Genomic DNA, 17,978 nt, shown 5'->3' on the forward strand with positions numbered 1-17,978 from the left:
AAGACTTGTCTTTCTGCAGTGAATAAGTAGGGTAATTTTTTTTTCCAGTGTTGAGAATAGAAGAGATTGAATTAGCATTTGCTGGGGGGCAGATTTCTTAAGGTGGTAGGGGTGATAAGAATGATGGTTTTCAACAGCCTTTGAGAAAGACATGGTTTTTTGAATGGTGTCAAACTGAGTGGTTTCCAGAGAATCAGTTTGTCATACAGTGTACCTGGACTGTTGAAGATCAGTGCATGGGAAGATTCTGCTTCCCTTCTGACTCTTCGAATTCTCTTTAGTATGTGGAACTCAGAGTTGGAAAATGTGGATCATGACTTCAAATTTCTGTAGGGATAGTTGGCAGAATAAAACGCAAAAGAAAACATTAAAAAGGAGCATATTTTTGTCTAGTCCACTTGCAATTGGTTAGTTTTTCCATAACTGATTGTAAGCAACGAGTGTAGATGTAAGTACGTAAGCACAAAGCTGATTTGTAAAATCAGCATACACTTTAAAAAGGAGCCTGAAGCATGTCAGATTGGAATGTTTTTTTTGTTACCCCAAGACAGCACCAGGAATAGCAGTATAAAATGCAGCAAGTTACTTGCATAAACATTTAATACAATTTGGATGTAAATAGCACCTCTTAAGACTGATGCTATTGTGTGTTAAAAGTTTCACTTTGAAGTTTTGATTATGCTTTAAAAGTAAAATTAGCAAGGTTTTACTTACTTCATTACGTACTGCAATTGGTAACAGTATGAATGGTTGCCTTTGAACAGCATTTTCCTTAAAATAGGAGAACATGAGAAGGGGAAGAAGATATGGCTATGAAATCTCGCCATTAGCATGGAGATTATTGATAGCTGTTGTGAAAGAAATACTGAAAACTGATTTCTAGCCAATACTCTTCAGAATTTTATGATGCGTAAAGAGCTGCTAAGTTTCTATGAATATGTATGCTTCCTGAAACCCATTGTTGTTAAAATAATTTAAAGCACCCTGGTATGAAAATAAGTTACTGAATTAATAATTATGCATTTTCTTAAATCCCCCTCTCTTCTACATCAGGAAAGACTCTGATGAGGCAGATCTGGTGCTGGCCAAAGAAGCTAACGTGAAGTGTCCTCAGATCGTAATCGCTTTTTATGAAGAGCGACTAACTTGGCATTCATGCCCAGAAGATGAAGCACAATAATTGTTTGCATTGCTTTTTTATATATATGAATATTAAAACCTGAAATTTGATTTATTAGCAATGTGAGAAACATACATTCTAACAGGATTCAAATTTGATATTTTTTTGAAGTAGTGTGTTTTGCATCAACAGCAAGTAAATAAAAGCTTTCTGCAACTTGTTTCATTTATCATGAGAGAGCATTTGATACTACTACTTCCTCCATATTAGGTAAAAGCTTTTATAAAACATTCATAAACTTCCATAGTTATTACGGAATCATAATGAATGTCTAAACAAGCTCACAGATGTTTTGTAGTCTTCTATACTATTGATGTGCATGTATCTTCTTTACCCAAACCTAGCCCTTAAAACCTGTAGAATCATTCTTTTTAGTATTTGGGATCACTTGGTCCCAAGAAGACCAGGTGAAAACTAACTTTGTAGTAATTTGAATGTTATCAGACTGTATATTGTTTACTTTATTGTAAATACTGGTGAACAGTGGTCAATAAAATAGTTTTATATTCTTCCTTTATACTGATAGGCTGTGACTCTTTTGAAGCGGTATGATATTTCTGAACTTTTGATATGTTAAGCTCTCAATTCGTAATGTATTTAACTGTAAGTTGTTTTTGGGGGTAGATTGATTAATATTACTCCACTGCTACTCTGTAAGGACAATACCAGACTAGTACCAGGCTTTGGTTCTCTGTATTTTTGGTGAACAGTGCCTGAGGTATAATTTTTTTTCAGTCAGGAAGGGCCAACTTTTTTGTGCTGTGAAATGAATGTGTTTTGGTACTTGTTTAAGTCACAGATGGTAGCCATGCGGCCTGGGTATGGCTGTCGGTCACAAGGCCAAGTGGCCTCTGTGGTTGTATTGGGGGAAAAAAATGATCTGTTGACAGCGTCAGCCTTTGCTCTAATTTCAGGTCTTAATACAGGGCTATACTAGCAATGGTTCAGGTAGAATTATGCTTCAAGCAGTGGCCTGAAAATACTTACATAGCCCTCTGCCTTTAAAGTCTAATATTTTAATCAAGATTCTAAGTCATATGCTTTAAACGAGACTTTGTTTCTCTTCCTGATTAAATTTTAAAATGAGTTTATTATCTGCTTCTTGGGGAATGCCCTCAGAAGGGCCAAGGTAAGGGGTGGGGAACTCAGGAGGAAGAAAGTTGCCTTTTTCCACTCTTTTTCCAGTTGTCATTCCCACTTTTCACTTGCTTTCATCTGTGCTTGTTCTTTTATTTGTGTTCTGATTACTATGGCAGAGTTTGCCTTGAGCTTTGCCTCTTTGTTTCTCAATGGCCATCCTTGTTTCAGAATTCCTCTCAGTTTAGAGTTCTGACTAAAATGATCGTGTAATGTGCTACTGGCAGAGTCCTAGGAGAGATGGTTAAGATTCCCTCAGTATGCTTTCTTAGAAAGTTTTTTTAAAAAAATGCATAAAAATATTCCTGGAAACCTCACATGGTATTTTGAAGAGCAAATGAAGGAATTTAATCTATGCTTGATGTTCTTTTGATAGAGTTTCATAAATCATGACTAAAAATACTTGTTCTCATGTAGTTTCAAAAGCCATTTACGTAGTGAATTAAAACTTGTAAAACACTTAATTGCAGTTAAACATGGGTGGTTAAACTGATGCTAAATTACCTTTTTAATATGTAACTGCCTTGTCAAGATTTTTACTTACTGGATTTGGGCACAGTTCAGTCACTGTTTGTGGCTGTGGGGAAAAAAAAAAATTGCTATCTGTGTTAGTGCAGGGGTTCCCTTACTCCAGTTAATGATAAATTTCACTGCTTAGCTAGCTTCTCTTGCCTCTTCCTTTGACAAATTACCCTGCATTTGTCATATGTGCAAGTCTTCTACAGAGTTCATGGCTTAATTCTTTGGGGCCTCTATTAGGAATATTAACACACCTCATGTATAGGATTCTTAAATCATTGCTTTTTTACCCAGTTGTCTGAGAAATAGACAGACTAAACAAGAATCCTAAAGCAGCATGCATTTTCCTGCCTGTTTCTTCAGTATGAAGTGGTTTTCAGTTCAGAGTCTTAAGGTAGTCATTTTCAAGTTTGTGTTTGATTGTCTGAACTTTGCCGTTTCTTTACATTGTTTCAAGTGTGGATATCAAGTTTATAAGAAGTTGCTGATTTGAATCAATATAGGTTAAAAAGTCAATTTATTGGTTATTGTAAGTGGTAGACGTAAAGGTTTTTGTTGAAAGGTTGATGCTCAATGATTTGTAACCTTTAAAATGTGGTTTTGCATCTAGATACAGCTTTTACATTATATTTGGTTCTTCCTTCTGACTATCTGTAAAAATGCACTGTATTCACGTTGAAATACTATACGGCTTGTTATACACTTAGAAATCTAATTTTTTACATTATGATGGTAGAAATGCTGACTGGTATGTTTCCTTTTTATTTCCCCTCCATTTGTGTCAAACTGCATTTTGACGGTAATGAAATGCAACACTTTAAAGTTACAAGTTATGTAAAATTATGCTGAATGTGCTGGGTACATATGCAAAAAGACATTATCAAATGTTATTAATTTAAAATTAACTGATTAAATAAATGAAATATCTTCTGTAGTTAGTGAGTTGTGCGGAGGTTTCTGCTCATTGTCCTTCTTCATACTGAAACAAAGATTGCAGGCTGTCTTTTCGTGATCTTTCTGTGTTGATGCTACTGTCCAAAACAAAACAAAACCCCACAACCCACCCCCAAAGCATCCCCCACACCCCCCAAGAAGTTGTATTTAGTTGTCTCTGCTCCTATACTACTCCTCTCCCTGACTGAAGAAAATACTCTGTTTAAACACAACCACATTTATTCTTGTTGAGAAATTTTAACTTCAATCAGTTTTCCAGCTGAAGAGTTTTACCAGCATGTGTTCTTTATAGGTAGTGCTAGGTTTTCCCAAATTTAAACTGTAATTAATTGTGGCATCAACCTCTCACGACCCAGTTCTTCTTCACTGGGAAAAAATATCATCTTTTAGTTTTGACTGGCTTGCTCCTTAATGAACTAATTGCAGAACTGCTGTTAAATGGAATAAAATGAATGTTCTTAGTATATGCAAAATAAGCAACCAGCATTGCAAGTTAATTCTATCAGTTCAGCAGAAACCAATTTTATATGCTTCATGATAATTCTGGATTCATGATCCAGTTCTCTTTAAAACTGCTTGAAGTCTTCTTAATGGATTATATACATTTAGGACTCAATGTAAGTTGCTGTAATTTCAAGTGTAAAGAGAACGTTTTTTGTTTAACTGCAAGTTATTATTTATCTTATTATTTACTCACCTAAATTAGGCTCTGGCACTCTTAAAGATTGTCCCCCTTCCCTGTTCTAAAAGCTGTCTGCAACATCCTCAGCATTTTCCTTACCTTTGATATTTTCAGTTGGGAATTTCTTCACCGAACACCACCTCCTTTTACTCAGCTTTTGCATTGAACTGATTCCATTAAGACATGTCTGCTCTGCTGAGGGAGGCCTCTCAACCCCGACTAACAGCCGAGCCAGATGCCCCCAAGTTTGAGAGGTGCCTCCCCCACATGAAACACCCTGCTGCACAGACTGGCTGCACCTTGCAAGCCAAAGTGCACCAAAACTTCGTAGGGCCAAGCAGAGCCGCGCTTCTGCTGGTTTATGAAGATGTATCTCTGGTAGCTCGAGGAGCTGTGCCACAGCGCTTCATTTTGCAGAGCGAATATGCTGACTACTTGTTTTTATCTTTCTCAAATGTGTGCTGTTTACAGGGAATTTCAGTCTAATAGCGTTCTGCTGTTTTCCCAGACTTCAGTTGCGGCAGCACATGATGTACAAGTGTTTGGTGGTACCTGCGTCTCAGCGGGACCTGGCAGGAGGCTGCAGAAGCTTTGAGCTTTACGGTGCTCGTGCCGCCGTTAGGACAATTCCAGCGGTCAACTTGGGTAACATCAGAGCTTTTTGAAGTTCAAATGGAAAACATCTCCCAAAATCCATTTCGGGGACTTGTATCGAAACATTCTGAGCTCTTATTTCAAACAGTAAATGGTTTAAGCTAAAAGCAGTGCATGCAAAGCAAAACTGAAGCATTTCTCCCAGAGAAAGAGCCTGCAATTTATCTACCCCCGTACAAGAAGGAAGGGTGCTTTTCTTCCTTGGAAGGTGCTGTGGGATTTATTAACATTTACATGGTGAGAGAATTGGATGTGATTCCCAGTGCTCCAGATGGCACCATCCATTTGGGAGCTCATATTCTGAAGTCTAAAGACACTGGTGTTGATGGTGTGGTGTTGGAGAATGCAATAACCTATTGCGATGAAATTTTTTATTAGATGATGGTTTTAGTAAGTGGTCAAGTACTTACGTTCATTGCACTGTCTGCAAAAAGAATTTTTACCTGGTGAAAGGATAGCCCTTCTGGGTGTTGTACTAGAAGGCAGGGTTACTTTTCTTTTCTTTATTGAATGTACCAATCACTCCAATTTTCTGGAGCAGGGGAGGCATCGCTAGCTTCTAGATCGAATTCCTCCTTCCCCAAAATGGTTTCCTTCAGGTGCACTGTTATGCACAGAGTCGAGATGTGTATGTATTTTTGCTTCAAAGTCTTCCTCAAAAAGCTCTGAGTCTTGGTCAACAATCAGAAAGTTTTGTCTTCGTGTTGAAAAGGCATATTACTGAAAGTCGGACAGAATGAGACTGCTAATTTTTTTTCTTTAATGTCTGAAATACAAAGAATGCTTGAACTACTACCCCACCTTTTAAAATAACAATCAAAAGACAGGGAATTAATTGTGATGCCGGTTTTCCTAGAACCGCGAAATGTTGCTTACGCTAAATATATTGAGAAGCTAAAGAACTGAAACCATTTGCTTCTTCCATCATGGAGCCCAGGTAACGTAGGGAAGATGCACCATTTCTGAACAAAAGCCAGATGAAACACTTCCATTCGCCTGAGTGCCACTCCAGTGTTAATAATTATAGTATTAATAAGCCAGGTGGAGGTGTTTAAAGCTTTTGCTTTAATAGAATAATACGCTGTAGATTTTAGATTTAAATATATATATATATTTGGGAGATTGCATATCTGCAGAATTCATGGGCTTCCCTTTGAAATTCTGTTGTTTTGTCACAGACCCTAGGATGTCAGTATTCTGCAGATCACTGCTCAGAAAATGTATGCTTTCCCCTCAGATTAGGAAAAAAAGAATAGTTAAGCATATCTTTTTTGAATGAGATACTGGCTCGTGGGGTTATTCAAGATGCGGCTTCTGGGTTTAAGCATGTAAGCGTGCCTGGTGATTCAACAGATGGCACTCCAGGCTGAGTCGTGCATCTGCCTGCACCCTGTCCTCTCCAGCAGGTGGGGTGCCTGCACCCGTGCTGCCTGCGGAGACCCTGAGGAACCCGTGATGGGGAACCAGAGGAGCTCTGCAAGCACACCTGCTTGTGTATGACCCGTAAGGTGTCTGGAGCCTTGCAGGGAGTCAGCCACCCTGCGGCCATCCCACTGCTGACTCCCCCAAAGTGTCGCGGCCGAAGGGACCCGCGGCTGGTGCGTTTTACCAGCAGGTTGCCCCACTCTGTTCCTCCCCTCTCAGAAGGGCGATGATGCCCGGGAGGTGAAGTTGCCTGTTGTTCCCACTGCGAAGAACTCATAGCCTGTGTGCTGTGTTGCGGTGTTGTACCTTTGACAGCACCACAGGATGCAGTTTCCAACCTACTGGAATATTCCAGACTGGGGGCAAATGAACCAAGTAGCCGTTCTCCAGTTTCAGTGCTCCACAGTGAATTTGCTGCTGAGAGTCTCGGTGCCGTCCCCAAAGCGCTGCGCACCATCTTTCTGAAAGCCATGAATACCAAAAAGTTCTTCAGGTGCATGGCCTCGTTTTGGTGGACAACCTTGAAGGGGTGGAAGATGCCAGTACCCTGTCCACTGTGGTGTAACGGGGACAGCCGTTGGAGAAGAGGGATCGTGAAAGTGGATATTTCTGTACGGCCTTCTCCTTGTGATGCTCCTCTTGGGACAAGAGAGTACCAAGAACGGAATGGGAAGCAGTGCCCTGGGGATTTCAGAGGTGAACAGTGACTTCCCTCAAGATGGTTCTGGGCCATCCTTCAGGAATCTAATCCTGCTCGCTGCTTTCTAGAGACTAGTCAATTCGCTGCCAGTAGATCAGCAGTCGGAGCTCCTGTCGTGAAGATTTGTGCCCCCATTAAGAGGATGTTGTGTTCATTCAGAGGGAAGTAACTGGGTCTGGGGAATAAAGGTAGTATTACGTGTTCAATATTAGCTGCGTAACTATGGTTCAAGGTTGGAATAAAGAGACACTGGTTTTCTTTATCCCATGGCAGACATGCAACATCCATGCTGAAGTTTCCAAATGTATTGTTAGGATGAACAATGACTAAATGATAACATTTAAGTTCTGGCAGCATTTTGAAACTTGAATAAATACGTAAGGTAACATTAATTAATATTACAAACCCTTAGCGGAGAGAAGATATTGTAATGGAATAGCTTACCCCACCAATAATTCTTGTGAGAAATAACAGCTTCTCAAGATGGTTTTTGTGACAGCCGTGGCTACATTCCTGCTGCCAGTCTCATGGCTGGTATTCACATTGGTGGTGGTGTGATGTCCTAGGAGATCCAACTTACTATTTGCTCCCTTGGCATCTAACTGGCTTTACTGAACTTTTGCACAGGAGACCGGAGCTGTTTAATTTCATCTGGGACAGCTGTGGAGTAGCAGCAGACAGCAAACATGGGGACTGCAGGGTAGCTGTTCTGTAGCAATGCTGAGCACTAGGAGAATCCATTTGCTTCCTGTGCGAGAACAACAAAACAACCGCAGCAAATGCTGGTAAGCAGATTTGGGAAAGTTTCTTAGCAGTTGGAAATGTTGCCTCCGTAAAATGCAGATATTCCAAACTGGCTGAAAGATTACACGTTGATAAATCGCTCTCTTTCCAAGAAAGTTCTTGTGCTAAAATAGCACTTGAAACAGTTCTGACTGAAACATTCCCCATCCTTTTGCAATACCACTGGTAAATACTGGACTGGACTCACAGAGCTGACCTGCTGATGCAAGGCTGAGGATGCAGCAAGGTGGCTGAAGAAAAATGATGCAAATAGCGGAGGGAGCTTTACCCATTTGGATGGAATGATTGTAGCATATACTGGGGATGTTACGTGGAAAGAAGACATATGGGGCATTTCTCATGTCTTATGGTTATTGCAAAAACCCTACAATGCTGAGACCATTGCAGGCTCAATTCCTAGTCCCCCACTCTTTCAAATGATAGATATTAACTTCTCTTAAAATAAGAGATGCTTTTTTTTTTAAGAGGCAATTTGATTTGTTAGGCAGTGCATTGCAAAGGCAAAACTGAAGTTAAAGGCAGTACTAAAACTTGAATTTGTGGAGGACAATGTATGTACATAAATCCAGCAGTACTGGAGGACATTTCAAAGACACAATTACGAACTTAAAAGATACTTTGTAGTACTGGAGAAATGAAATTCAAACAATTGAAGGCTTCCTACTCTTCCTTATCATCCTCTGTATTACTTGCTATCTGAAACTGCTGAATTACAGCGGTACAGACTGCTCACTGCCTGCGTCTATTTTGAATGCAGCAACTTTATGGGGAAAAAATCCATGTAACAAGACTTGCTTAATTGTGCTAATGAAGTGAGAACAGCACAGAGCAGCATGGAAATATTTATTTGAAATTGTACCAAGTGCACGAGGGAATCCCCTGTCGCAAGCTGATTGAAGACAGGACACATTGCAATCCTCCTTACTAACATTACTGCACCAACTAATCCTAAGGCCAGACCAAAGGGTTTTGTAGCAATTTGACTAGGAAATTCTTACCACTCTTTCCACCACAGAAGTTCCCCTGATATCCACACTGGTGATTACAAGGTAATTAAAAAACTAAAAAATATATATTTTGGAATTTGGAATCAGAAAGAAGTAATTTAGGCATAAGCAGAAACTGAGGAGTCCCTCAATTACTTGAAAGCATATCTAATTAAGGAGCACATCTGTCACAGAGTCTTTGGCCTTAGCTTGTTTGGCCACACAATATAATGAATAAACCTCCCATTAAAGTCATTAAGGCAGACAAAGAAACGATGTACACCCTAGGACTTGCCTGCACAGGAAATAGCTCAGACCAGCTACAGCAGAGGATCTATTCTGCAACACCTCCCTGGGGGAGCACTTTTTTTGCAATAAGTATGCATTTGTGTGGTTTAACTTAAGACACATGAGAAGTGAAATATGTTAAAAGCAAACAAAAGCATTCTTCATGTAAAACAAGTGCATCTACATGAGGAACTGGTGCACAGTGCCTGCTGGGCTTTGAATTCCCCACTCTGGATCGTTTCACAGTAACCACCTTATATAGATCAATGCAAAGTAGCACAAAGTGCACTGCTCCTTCATCGTAAATTTACAAAGTGAAGGAAATCGACCCATTGAATGCGTGGCTTCATGATGAGGTAACAGCTAGCCAGAAGCTGCTTGGGGTGCTGAGATATTGCTGCAAGTCAACCATGCAGTTCACAAAGTTAAGTCTGCTGATTGCCAAGAAGCAACAGCAGTTCGGCACCACTTGCACCCTAGAATGTGTTTTCTGTCTGTTTATGGGACAATCAAAACGCCATTTCAAATATACTAGTGCATATGATGTAAATTTTATCACAAGTTTAAATATTACATGAGTATAACTGCTTATTCTATACAGATTTGAAAAAAAAAATGAATTTATTCAGTGCAGTGCCTTTAAGGCAATGGATGCACTCCTCCGAAATGTGCAGAGTACACGGTCAAGAAGGAGGGCGAAACCTGCCTGATGTAGCTGTGCTGAGCAGCAGCAGGTATCTGATACACTTGACTAACCGCTGAGAGACTAAACAAGACCCCTTGAGACAAACCTAAAATAGAGTCAAGAGGGGATTCTAAGCACCAGACGTTTTTGCTTGCCATCTCCTCTGGTTAACATCAGCTGGCTCAGTAGGCTTCACCCATATGTACTTGAGATATTTTTTTGTTGCAGCAATGAGGTATTGATATAATTGAAAGTGACAGCCATTGACATGTTAAACGCTGGGCTGGAGTTTGTCTACAGATGAGAGTAGTACCCCTGTATGAGAGTTGTACCATTCTAACTATGCAGGTATGTCTAAAATAATACCACCTTGTCAAAGACTTCATTAAATTGGCACTAGATAAGCTTATGTCCGTGCTAAGGAAAAGGGTAAGTTATACTTATTTGCAATAGCTTTAAAACAGCATAATACATTAGTACTAGGAACTGTACTGGTGTATGTATTCTGGTAAAAGATTAGCCCCCCGAATGACAGGTACAATAGCATAAATCCATGTAGACCATGCGATGGGGCTAAGGGAAGATAATGGCACGAGAATTCCTGCAAAGTAGCAGGAATCTGCTCCTTGAGCTGTGGAAGCTGCCCACAGACCACGATCTCAAAGAAGGGAATGCAAGATGATAGCATTCACTTAAATCTTTCTTGTTTCCTGCTAAATTAGATAGTACGATATGGCATTTCAATGAACCAACACCGGTTATTGTAACTCAGCTGATGTGTGGTAACTTGTTCAGCTGCTGGGTCTTTGACACAGATTTAAGTCCTGACCCTTTGCTGTCAAAGTACCAGCGGGAAACGTTCTTTCTTCTCTGTGTGTGATTAGAACAAGTGTACATGCTTCAGCTGTTATGAAAAGTGGTCACTTCCCCAGTAACACCACCCTTCTGTCAGTAATGCCAGGCCCAGTAGGTCTTTGTGTTTCCAAACCTGCTTCTCCTAATTACCCACCTTGCTGTCCTTAATCTTCCAACTTCATTTGTAACCACCTTGCTACAGCTTCTCTTAAAATATTCTCTGCGAACTTGGTCCCCAGTGTCTGTGCTCATCTCAGATAAAAACCATCAACCCAAATGCCTCTCAAAACCACTCATTCCTCCTGGCCTTTTTATTGGCTTCCCTTCAGGCTTCCCCTGGCTCCCCTCGCTAGTTACTCTCAACTCCTTTTGCCTGTGGGCAACAAAAAGTTGCCGTAGCAAGTCATTGCATGGACACTGCCTGGAAGTCCACTGCAGGAGTCATGGCAGCGGGTCAGCCCCACCTCTGTTCCTCTGGCTCTGGGTGAGGTTGGTAGGAGAGACATGTTCCACAGGCTTCCGCAGCGTGGTGAAAATTAACCTGCCAAATGAAACAGATGCTCATTTAGAAGTACACATATACAATCTGCTCAAAACAGGTCTCCCTCTAAGGCTGACAAAGGATGGATAATGTTGTCATGGTTTTTCAGATGTGGAATAAATAAATGAATGGCGCATGGGAATTTTCTTTCCATCAAAAAAAAAAAAGAATATAAATACAGGATATGTTAACCAAGAGTCCTTGGATTGGCAAAATTGCAAGTTTCTTCTTATTCTACCTCTTTTTATGAACGTATCAGAACAATGGTGGGGAGTGAAGAGTAGCCCACATCCCTAGTCCGTATACCTTTCATGTGCCACGCAGTTTCTGTGCTAACCACATGGCCAACGGCTCATGGCCAAGCCAAAAGAAAAAACTATCATTTACAGACAGTCTGACCCAGATGCCTCCCTCTTGAGGTATGAAATTGTCCTCGTCTGCCTTTACAGACACTGGAGCCCAGGTGTTTTCAGAGGACAAATTTAATTGTATTCAGCCTGAAATGTCTGAAGGAGATGTTTGTATCTGCCCTGACCACGGAGGCTGAGGGACTACTGAGCCCCTGGTTGAGGCAGGGAAAATAGGGCAGTCAGTGACTCGGCCTTGGGGCCTTGCATCCTAGTACGCAGAGCCAGAAGTAGGAGGGAAAACTGGGAAATAAGAAAATACAACACTTACCTGGAATCCTCCTATTCAAGAACAACCACCGTACACGTCTATTTCAGAAGAAGCCGGCAAAGAACCAGAAAGAAACTACCGATGGAAAAACAGCACCTGAGACTCTTCCAGCAAACCACTGTTTTACACCGTTATCATCTGCTCTGAAATAGTCCTAAGTATCAAGCAGGATTTGAAGGCTGTATATTTTGTTGCTCAGGCATTTGCTCTGGGTGCTGATTTTGTCAGCCTGGTGGATCTGTGCAAATAAACATAGTGATTCTCTGTTAATCTGTTAAACCTGACCTAGAAAAACAAAAGTAAACAGAACCAAAATTGGCCAGAAATAAAGTGAGGAATCAACAAACACCTTGTAGGAAACAAAGTTAGAAAGAAGAAGGGAAAAGGAAGTCTGTATTCCTTTGCTGCTATCAAATGTTTAAAGGAGAAGTCCCTTTAAAAATATTCTTGTTTATTTCATGCTGGCTTATTTGTACTTCAGAAAATCATGCAAGACTTGCAGTTCGGCCAGCTAACTCTCTGCAACAGCAAGGATGGCAATGGATTGTAGCTCTTTTTGATGGTTTCCAGTTTTTAATAAAGCATTTGGTTTCTGCTGGAGTTGAAAAGATAGCGTGCAGTTTTTACTAATTGTTCTTCTCATTTGATACCTTTCTTCCTCCTCACTCTAGAAACACAGAGGCCTTCCATTTTAGCTTGTCTTCACATGAGATATAATACAGAAAATTGGAATTATTTAAGGGGGAAAAATTGAAACAAAATAAACAGTCCTTCATGTTCCATGTGAATGCTAATAATTCTCTCTCTCCCTCCCTCCCTCCCTCTTTCCCTTCCTCACTCCCTCCGTCTGACCCAATTTTGCTTGACTTTGCTTTTCTATGGCAGGCACCTTTGAGACTGCAAACTTAGCAGATGTTGCTGAGAGCACTGCATTTGCAAAATCAAGTTTAAAGCTACTACATTAATGGCATTAAAATTTCCAGTGTACTACTAACTTGCTTGTTCTGTTTTCATCAAAACTCCTCCCTGACCTATGCTCACATAAAAGGAGAATCCAAGGCTACGGGTTTCATTCCTCCAGCAACTTTAGGTATCAGAACATCTGTCCAACCTGCCTGAAGGAATGCTGTGCTCATGGATATGAGTATTTAAATCTATTCAACTGCTTACTGTTATACATGCACCTAGAAAAGGGCTAAAAATTACAAGTACCAGCAAATGTGTTCATTTCATGCTTTACTGCAAACAAGCTACAATAAAATAAAATAAAATAAATCAATACTTGCCAAATACAAAATGACAACATTGTTGAGGGGAAAACTGTTTTCCACCATAGAACACAAACAAAAATATTGGAAGAGCTCCTTTCTTTCTTCTCATTCTTTTCTTAACCCTTACACCTCCCACAGCACCGAAGCACCAAGCATCTTTTAAAACTGCAAGCAGTAACACAGCTACTGTCATTATTTATTTGGGCTTCCTAAGTACAATGTTTAAGAATCCCACCACAGACTAATGTTGCACGATCACCTCCCCTTTTTGGCTACGAAGAGGAGATTACAGGAGTTTTAAAAACATGTTTATTTTTATGTCCACAATGCTCCCTGCGTGCTTGTTTTCTAACTCTAGTTCAAGGAAGGGTATCTTGTGAACTCAGTAGTTTTCTTTTGTATCTGAAATTATTTTTTTCATAATGTGACCAGGCAGTCTGGATCCAAGCAGTCCTGCAGCATCTTCTGGATGTTGAGCTTTATCCCAGCCTAGTGAAATAGCTGAGGCCATAAACATGGGGCCAGCAGCACTGGTGTTTTAATCACTGCGTGACTTAGGCGATGCCTGTGTCAGCACGCGGGATGACACAACAGGAAGAGCTCTGCACTGCACCCTAGTTTGAGCGGAAGACCAGCCTCCACACTGTGCTTGCTTCGTCGGGTTTGTATTTCTAGGGCACTCCATTTGTGGCTGGAGCACAGCTTCCTGCTACATTTCAGGTGAAACATTTCCTCTGCGTGTCGTGGGGATGCTCCACCAACGGGACAAAGAGGAGAAGATGTCAACCCAATTTGCTTCAAAACTGTGTAACAGAACTGAAATAAAATGCTAACATAGATGCACTTAGGTTTGCTCTTCCGAGGCAATGGATTGCCATAGCTGTAGCAGTTTTAATCTGAAATAAATTGAACTGATGTCATGATAGCAGGGTAGTACTTTATTTCAGTGCACATTTTAAGAGCTCATGTAGAATCAAGTCCCCCTTGTTTGTCTGAAGCAGGGAGAAAACATCTTATGCTTCAGTAACTGGAATTGATTTATTACAGCGTCAAGAAGAAGCTGTAGGTGTAGACAGAGAAATCCCCTCGGATCAGCGGGTTAGATAATGTCAGCAGCAAGCCTCCACCGTTCACACCAGCACCAGAGCTGCATCCCTGGGAAGCTGTCAGAGAAACCTTGGTGGAAACGCATTCTTGAGCATCATGTCATGGCACAACGCCACTGGTGTGAAAACAGCGGGGCAAAAATAGTATGAGAACTTCACAGAAAATGTAGTTAGGGCAACAGAACTAGCCTAAGTCATCACTTTCCCTTGTTTACACCAGTTTTATAAGACTCCACTTACCTCTCATTTCTATCCCTTTCCTCGGAATATTTATTCTCTTTTCCCTGTTCTTTTGGTCTTTTTTTTCCTATTTTTCCTCCTGTTTTCTCAGTCTTTCCTGATGTTTTCCTAGGATGCTATGTTTTATACTAATAGATTCTTTCCTGTAAATATTTTATTTAGCAGATGCAATTATCCCAAATTTTGCTTGTTGAATTGATAGCTGTTTCCCCTGCAGTAGCACAGGCGTAGATGCTCTGAGCAATATCCAACAGGTCCCTCTGGATCTCTCACCAGACAGCATTACATAGCTCAATGCAAACCGAGAGCCTGTTTTGCTGGCAAGAGGAAGAATGGAAAGGAGTTGGAGCATATGGCCCCAGTCATCCATGTATGAGTAGAGAACCGAACATAAAATAGGAAATTTCAGTGCAGATGACAGATTACTAAAATTTTCTGTACGTGACAAGTGGGTGAATTAAGCTATAAAATAAATAAATAAATAGATCCCCCACAAAAGAACACACTTCTCTGAAGAAACTCATCAAGGAGGTCTTGGACAGATCTTCCACTTCAGAACCACGAAATGTGGATGCTACGTGATCAGCAGCTGGTCCTTTTATATGCAAGCTCTGCTGCTCAGTGCAAACAGCCATCTTGGTAAGTTCTGATGTTTTCCTATCTCGTTTCTTTCCTGGAAAATATCTGCACACCACACCCTTATAGAAAGAGGTAATGCAGTATGACACTGAAATGGGACACAACAACAACAACAACAAAGCCTTAAAAAGGAATTGAGCACTGAAATGGTATAAACAAACAGTTTGGAAGCTTGAACAGGACTCTGGAAGAGACATGTGTTCCCTATCATAATGATTTTTTCTCTTTTTCATTAAGAACACTTGCTTGTACATCTTCTGTTTGCTAAATGTGACTGTATGTAATTGCGATTTTTTCCTGGCAAAATTGTGTGGTTTAGAGGCGGCATTATTTCACACATATGCTGAAATAACGGAGAGATTTATAAATCTCATTGATAATTATCTTTATTATGTTAAAGTATAAAAAGAACTCGCCTTCTGAAAACTAGTTTACACTAGCAATCCTGCAGAAAGCTATTTAATTGCCAGCTAGCCTTGGTCTTCCTTTTTCATTTCTGTCTTTTCTATCTGGCCTTTCTTTGTCAATCATTTCTCAGAACCAAAACGGACTCAGAACCAGAACACTGTCTGGCAGTAAGTAACAGCCACAAAATCTGATGGCCGACCTTGGAACTCTCACCATCCTCTCACAAAAATTGGCTGTAAATAACTTTAAAGGATAGACAGATGCCAGCAGCCACTTGTAGCCCTGTATAGACTACAGGAGGTTTCCAATGCCATCATTGTTGAACCAAAAGTGACAAATGTTTCAGAACGAAAAGGTTGATGCAGACACCTTTATCTAACACTCCTGGAAATCTCTGTACTTCATCATTATGAGTAAGTTGTTGTTCATATTGATCTCTACATGTTTCTGTACTGTTTTGCGTAATGGCTCCTATCCGATGAAAATTTTGGGCTTTTCTGCTGCAAAACAAATTAATATTTTTTCTTTTTTTTTTAATCCCAGAACTTGCTTCATATTTTCGTATCTTATGGGAAAAATCAACCCACAGATTACATTAAAAGACTAAGACAATATCGTACGTTTTTCAATATTTAGGAATGAAGTAAACATATATTCAAATCACTTCTCCTTTTTAAAAATCAGAGAAGTTGCTCAGATTCTTTGGTGATTTTTTAACAGTACATAGATAAGAAAAGAGTATTTCATCACTTTGGAAGTAGAAACTCTTACTACTTGTTGTAACAGAAAAGTAATACCTTCCACTCAAATTAGTGTATATTCCCTAAGGTGCTTTTATTTATTACTCTTAAAATGATTTCAGCACACAGGAAGAACCTTAGCTTTACCTTCCTAGCCTATTCATTCAGAGAATTCCTCCTGACAACCTTCTGCTGCTTCAAGTAATTCCATTCACTTAAAGCAAAATTAAAATCACTGTAATAGATACACCTCTACTCTGAATAAATGTCAGCAAAAAATGAAGAGAACTCCCAGAGATAACACAGTTAGCTGGGTCCTCACACGTGAAGCCTGACTACAAGTTAAGTCTGCATGTAACAGGGGCTCAAAGGCCCTGTTTGTACTTTGTTTATGCTTCCCTCTATAGCAGTAAACTGTATGTGAGCTGAACTATTCTCTGGTAACGGAGGGCAGCTGCTCTGACACTGCCCCTGTCCATTCCAGTAATCTTGGTTCTGCTCCAGAGCAGCGGTCCAAAGAAGCTGTACGTTGGGACCGGCTCCTGAGCCATGCTAAGTCCCCAGACGTCCCTGGAAATTGGCATAGGCCAGAGGTGCGCAGCAATGCTCCAGCACCCAGAAGCATTTTCCAGGACTCCCGATTCACAAGGAAGATGCTGCCTGCAAATCTGCCTTCCCTGTCGGGAAACACGTCTGGGAGCTCCAAGGGCACGAGGCGCCCCGGCCTTCCCTGCCTTAGCGGGTGGAGGAACTGGGGGAAAAAAAGAAAAGACGTTTATCGTTAGCAGCAAGAGACCAACATTCTCACAGGGAAACGATTTCCCTAGGCTCATTAAGGCAGTTTTTAGAAGCCAGACTGCAGTACCTTTAGTTACTTTTTAGAAGCCTGATTGCACTACCCACGGATGGGCTATTGCAGAGATGGGGCACGAAGTCACAGCGCTGTTTCCTGGCCCATCTCCAATATTTCACGCAGTATCAGTCCTTTATTTAAAAAAAAAAAAAAAGAACTCTTGAAAGGATAACATCTAGCTCTCAAAGATGTGATTGGGGTAAAAAAAAAAAAAAAGTGAAAACCAACCAAAATTACTGGTATTTTGATTTTCTGAGGGAATAAACATTCAGGAGAGATTTCATTCCTCCTCTAAAAGATATATATATGTAATTTATTGGGTTTATCGGTCCTAATTACTATTTCTTTTAATCCCTTAGCTAAAAGGCCCCCAAGCCACCTTTCTTTACGAGCCCCTCAGCAGCCCCACGCCGCAGCTCCCGCAGACCCCCTCTCCACGCCTGCGCAGGGAGCTCCCCGGCAGTCCCAATTTTACCTTTTTTTCGCTCATTTTCGCCTCCCAGCGGGGCAGGTGTCCCCGTCCCTGCCTCCTGCCGAGGGGACGGGCCCCAGGTGACGGCGGCGGCCGGGCGGGGACAAGGACGGGGACGGGGACGGGGACACGGGCCGGGGCCGGGCGGGCCCTCCCGGTGC

The 17,978-nt window shown here is 40.9% G+C and overlaps 1 protein-coding gene and 1 long non-coding RNA gene across 7 annotated transcripts in view; one reads left to right on the forward strand and one right to left on the reverse strand.

Moving 5' to 3' along the window:
- Positions 1–3,770, forward strand: part of CBX3 (chromobox 3) — a 13,756-nt gene extending 9,986 nt beyond the window's left edge. For all 5 annotated transcript variants that reach the window (XM_080580986.1, XM_080580988.1, XM_080580987.1 and 2 more), the window contains one exon: positions 1,054–3,770. In XM_080580986.1, the coding sequence (XP_080437112.1) occupies positions 1,054–1,180 (127 nt within the window). In that variant the 3' untranslated portion in view covers positions 1,181–3,770. The remainder of the gene's footprint in view (positions 1–1,053) is intronic.
- On the reverse strand, positions 3,365–17,958 carry LOC308190067. 2 transcript variants are annotated; one of them, XR_013946829.1, is made up of 4 exons: positions 17,821–17,958; positions 11,024–11,410; positions 7,696–7,999; positions 3,365–7,426 (listed from the first exon to the last, which is right to left on the reverse strand). It is a non-coding gene; the product is annotated as an uncharacterized lncRNA (long non-coding RNA). The 2 variants fall into 2 exon arrangements; XR_013946830.1 differs by having other exon boundaries at positions 7,696–8,285.
- Between the last annotated feature and the right edge of the window lie 20 nt (positions 17,959–17,978).

Source organism: Anser brachyrhynchus (assembly GCF_964034855.1).
Source record: "Anser brachyrhynchus genome assembly, chromosome: 2".
Taxonomy (NCBI): domain Eukaryota; kingdom Metazoa; phylum Chordata; class Aves; order Anseriformes; family Anatidae; genus Anser; species Anser brachyrhynchus.